General features: G+C 38.0%; 1 protein-coding gene across 3 annotated transcripts in view; it reads right to left on the reverse strand.

Moving 5' to 3' along the window:
• Positions 1-4,851, reverse strand: part of LOC135199130 (polypyrimidine tract-binding protein 1-like) — a 75,942-nt gene extending 71,091 nt beyond the window's left edge. For 2 of the 3 annotated variants that reach the window (XR_010310911.1, XR_010310912.1), the window contains exons 1-4: positions 4,757-4,851; positions 4,457-4,629; positions 3,757-3,820; positions 2,335-3,580 (exon numbers count right to left, since the gene is read on the reverse strand). Coding sequence is in view for 1 of the 3 variants with exons in the window: in XM_064227044.1 (XP_064083114.1) it covers positions 4,124-4,189; positions 4,457-4,629; positions 4,757-4,784 (267 nt within the window). In the remaining 2 variants the exon portion in view is untranslated. Of the gene's footprint in view, positions 1-2,334; positions 3,581-3,756; positions 3,821-4,049; positions 4,190-4,456; positions 4,630-4,756 lie in introns of all 3 variants that reach the window. The other variant, XM_064227044.1, reaches the window with a different exon arrangement.
• Positions 4,852-5,471: the final 620 nt, after the last annotated feature.

Below are 5,471 nucleotides of genomic sequence, written 5' to 3' on the forward strand. Positions count from 1 at the left end.
AAAAAAGATGCTAGCTGTTCAAGGCACAACTCAGCTGCTGTCTTTCTGACAATGGCAACCCCTCCCTAGTTTTGTCTGCAAAAGTTACATCATTAGAAACTATAACTGCCGTTAGTAATGTGTAACGTGGGGGTAGCACCAGGTATAGCCCCCCCTGCCTTATCCTGTCCATAAAACGACTAATAACCACTCAGATATCCAAAAATTCTTAAAATTCTTTCTTGAAATTCAATTAGAATTTAAGCATGAAAAAAAATGCTTTCTTAAAACAAACCTGGCATGCACATCTGATTGGTATTTACGGTAGGTACATATGCAAGAAGTATACAAAGTATACATTGAAGCAGTGGGAAGAGAAACTGATACATGCAAATTACTTAAGTGTTTACTAGCCTTCCCAGTGTAGACCAATTTTATCGATGAATTAAGTGCTATTCTGCGATCTTGGGGAGCAAAAGAAAAAAAATGGTATATATATTTTCATATATACTCAAAACTATTTAATATTACAAATTGGCAATCAAGTGCCCGAACAGACTGTTCAGTAATGCACTTCATAGGCCCAAAAAAGTTTTAGACCTGTACCACACTAGGTACCTATTATTTTTTTTATTTTTCTGGAATTGTCTTGTCGCAATACAGGTGGGACCCTATGGGTGGGTTGTGGGGGGGGGGGGGGGGGGGGGTTACTTCCAGCTCAACTATATCCCTGTGTGAATACTGAAATGGATGTACTGTATCTAAATTCCAGAGGGATGAATTTCCAATGAACAAGATAAAAAAAAATGAATGACTGAAATGTATATGTGCCTTAGGTAAGGGGGCAGTTCTTCCCTCACCCAAAATAATGAAGAGTCATATGGGAAAAAACTTTCTGACTAGTCAGCAATGGTTGAAATGCTGTGGTAAACAATACTGCCTTGCCCTCCAACAATCAGCCGTTTGAGAAACTGTCAACTTCCTGGGGGCATGGGTCAACCTTTGTGCTTCTTTCCTTTTGTTTTTACTTCATTTTATCTTTTTTTATTGATAAATACCAAATAATACTTTTGTATATCATTAATAAAAGTTAATCAAATTTCCTATGAGCTACATACACTAAACAACAACAATATAAGAATGCCACAACATGGATGGGTGAGACCACCCACAAACTGGCCAGGTGGCAGAGAGAGGTGGAGGAAGGGGCCGCTCGGGTACAGTCTCGCTGCCCCCTAAAAGACGCTCATCATAAGCAATCAGTTTTAGTTTTTGTAGTTTTGGCGACACTACGTCCACCCACCACAGAAATGCTGGCATAATTGTATGCTGATATACATGATCCCAAAAACAGCTAACATTCAAACACTGTTAACATGGCGTGAACACTTGATGATGGAGGTAAACTAATAAGCAGCCTACATCTAGACCTGTCACCACACGACAGCTACGGCTGTAGTCTCCTGCGGTTACCCTCTCATTCTTCTTCAACCTAGGCTGCTTAATCTAAACATTGTTCAAGGTAAAAGACGACAATATGAATTGATATAAAGCTGTTTCTTCAAGTAACAGCACAAGTTAAATTCTGAGCACAACAACCGCATCCCCTGTCTGCCTACCACACTGACTTTAGATGGAATGATCTGAGAAAATTCTTAAGACGGGAGAGGTTGATCAAGAAAAGGAGGCATCAGCTTACACTTTGGATATCAAAAATGCAAAAATATATATTTTTAATAACACTGACACATTGTGATAAATTACCAGTTCTATATTTCCTCTATTTCCCCCAAAAATATGAATAGTGAAAATTTCACTGGCTACTTTATGAATTTAGCCCATCTCTTCTCTTTTATTTTCATTCATGTATACAGTGGTACTTCGAGATACGAAATTAATCCGTTCCGAGACGGCCTTCGTATCATGAGTTTTTCGTAACTTGGAACACATTTTACATGTAAAATGGCTAATCCGTTCCAAGCCCTCCAAAAACACCCCAGTAAATTATATTTCCAGGCCTAAAACACATGTTCTAGGGTTACAACGCCGATCCGACGGAAGAAATATGACTCCAAAAAGGCAAAATACTGTACATACTTGAGTAATATTCAACTGCATGTAATGTTCAACCCCATTTTTACTGCATATATTAGGACTTTAGCATATGTCCCTTAGCAATAAGCCTAGCCTACATTAGCGTTGCTACTGTAGCCTAGTCTATGATTCTGACATCTAAACCTAAGAGCTAAAAGCTTAGAATATGCCAATAAAATGTATAAATAATCAGTATGTACTCATTTCAAATAATTATTAATTAATCATTAACTATAATACACAAACAAACAGAAAACAAACCTTCCAATCGATTGTTTACATCCAGCTCTTACCCGTCTTAGAGTATCGAACGAGCGCCAAGCAATCATTTTTCCTAGCACACAGTAAGTCATAAATTGTCATTAGTATCTCTCTTCAACTAATGAAACCACCAAACAGTATAATAACCATTCATTTCTATTCTTTATTCTATCTTTACCTAATGTTTTCTTTATTAAATGTATTGCATGAATAAGTTTTTCAATTTACAGCAACCTTTTACCAATAGAATACTTAAAGCACAAGGGGTAGATGCTGACCAATAGGAGAGCAGGACCTTATGGGGTGACTAGCATCAGGCCAATGGGAGAGCGGGAGGATGGCGGCGAGTTTACTCAGTTGGCAGCGCGGGAGTTTTAAAATTGTTCTCGGTGGTCCGGGCGAATCTCGGGACTTTACAGCAACAACCTTTTGTATCTTGAAAACTTTTCGTATGCAAAGCAGTAAAATTTTTCGCATTGGCTTTCGTAACTTGGATTTTTCGTAAGTTGAGCCTTTCGTATCTCGAGGTACTACTGTAGTTACACCTAGCTCTAAACATTTATCACTTGCAAACACTTAAAATAAAAGAGCTACCTGTATTAAAAGAATCTGCTATGGCTCATGCTGGCCGAGGTTTCAACACCTAATTCCGGAGTAATCTAAGAGAGCATGAGGAACTTACTGTACCAGAGGTTATCTTAAATTTTCTTATTTCACTCACAACTGGGGTGAAAACACCCCTAATACTGTTTAACCTTCACCTTACACAGAAAAGAAATCAAGCTACAATCTACTATTTTGCCAATTTACTTACACGAAAGTATATCATATGGATATGTTACCCAAATACCCAAAACTTTTCTGGGTGCAGAAATTAAATAAAAATTTTCTTCATTAAGTCTTAAACATTTTTTTATGGAATCAGCTCTTCTCTCTCACTTTTTAATATCTCTGGGTCCTGCCTCCTTTAAGTGTAACATTTAGTTAAGCTAGTTATTACTATTTAAAATGCCATGCCCTAAATTAAGAAAGGTCAGTTCCAACTATAACTGACAAGTGGGATCATCTTCCTTTGGATCCATATTTTTCCTATCCCCAGGTATACATGCTCCTGGAATATGGAGCCCCTACAGGCATTCTGATCCCTGGCCCATTCACTTCCACATGGGTTGTCTAGAAGGTGCTCTTGCTGACACTCCCATGTACGTAGGTGGGATGAATCACTCAGTTGGAAGTTGTGCATTTTCTGGGGGGGAAAAGAAAGGGCTTTAGTACTTCCAATGTGCACAAAAAGGTTCATATAACAGCAGTAAAAAATAATCATAGCTAACAAATTGTTTACTACCCATAATTATCCAATAATGTATGAGGTGTATCAATGTTATCACTATGTCCAAAGAACACTAGATGAAGAGTACTTACAACTATGGCAGAAATAGCTTCTTCGACTGATCCCAGCTGAATAAGAGCCATTTTTCTGTTCTTACTGAAATATAAAAAGAAGCCGTGCCATGATTAAGAAAAAATACGACATATAAAAAATTACCAATCTCCAGAACAACCTTTCCTCTAAATCTCAAGTAAAGGAGGGAAGTGTGCATGGTACTTTTTTATAAAGGAAATGAAAATGCATAAATTTCATGCTATGAAACCAAAGTATTTAATCAAAACTGGTGCAGACACCATTATCAGCTTCTAGCTTCACACAGACCAACATCAACATGACTTGAAGAACAGAAATATCACTTGCGGGAAGAACTCGAAAGCCTTCACTTCACACCCTGCTAAACTAAATGCATCCTTGATCTACTCCTCTTCTACAGTGGGTAGGATGTTGGACAGATGCAAGGTAGCACTAGGAGGAAAAGAAGAAGAATTACTCACACCAAATTCTACACACACCATCTTTACATACTATTTTTATGGACTGAAATGACACTTCATGCTTATGACATCTCAATTTCAGGCCATACCAATACACAAACTTCTAACAACTACATTATCCATTTCAGCACAACTAAGCTTTCCCCTTTTGGATGGCTCCTTCAAACAAATCATTAAAAATAGATGAAACTAGTATCATTAAAAACCACCGAGGAAAGAAAGACCTGTGCAAACCAACCTGATAATTCTTGGAGCCTGGCTTCTTGAAACGGTGCAGAGGAGAGTTGCTGTAATACTTAGTGAGACCAGCATCTGGCTGACCTTCTTTGGGTAACTGCACTGTCTGATGTTTCCTCAAAGCAACACGAATTTGCTTGCCCCAGGCTTTCATCTTGTCCAAGTGTGAAATAGCTACAAAAATAGAAAACAGTGAGTTCCTTGACTTTCAAGAACTGTGTGCACTCCATATGCATTCACGGCAATTTAGGGTCAAGACATGGCACATTAATATGATCTTGAAGCTCAAAAAATACCATACCTAACTGCGTCTGATGAGGTTCAGACATCTGAATCAGGGCATTATCCTTCTCACTGAATAGAATCTTGACGCGTTGTACATCGCCATACACTCCTGCAAGTACAGTGGCATTGGAAGCTAACAAACAAATGTATTGCTCCAAATGCACCGATGAAATGCCTGCCTGCTTTCCTTCACTGAACGTTAACAAAGAGCACCTATGTAACACTACCCACCCTGCAATAAGTCTTAAATACTTGAAACCGCTCATTGCTTTCCTCAATTGAATGTTAACAAAGAATGCCTATGTCGCAATGCCCACCCCGACTAAGTCTTAAATACTTTAAACCACTCATCTGGGTGGATAACTAAATATGATTATAATGAAGTTTACGTTTTCCAATTCTATTCACTGCACCATTGCATTTGATTGCTTGATTGAGAGAGAGAGAGAATATGACACTGGAGCATGTTCATTCAGTTTTTAAGGAGCTGGTAATAAATAAACTTTGCAATCTAGTTACCCTCCGACCAATTTCCATATTACCAAGTAGTTTTCAATATACTAATGCTTCTCGAATATCAATTATTGAGGTTAACATAACAATAAAATTTGAAGAGCTGCCTTTTGTGTTTCTTGTATCAATTATTGTCCCTTGATTTAGCATTCTCTAACTCATACAACCCAACAACAATTGCAATGTCTATGGGTGTGGTGAAGATGGACTCACTGAAT

The sequence above is a fragment of the Macrobrachium nipponense genome, chromosome 25 (genome assembly GCF_015104395.2).
Source record: "Macrobrachium nipponense isolate FS-2020 chromosome 25, ASM1510439v2, whole genome shotgun sequence".
NCBI lineage: Eukaryota > Metazoa > Arthropoda > Malacostraca > Decapoda > Palaemonidae > Macrobrachium > Macrobrachium nipponense.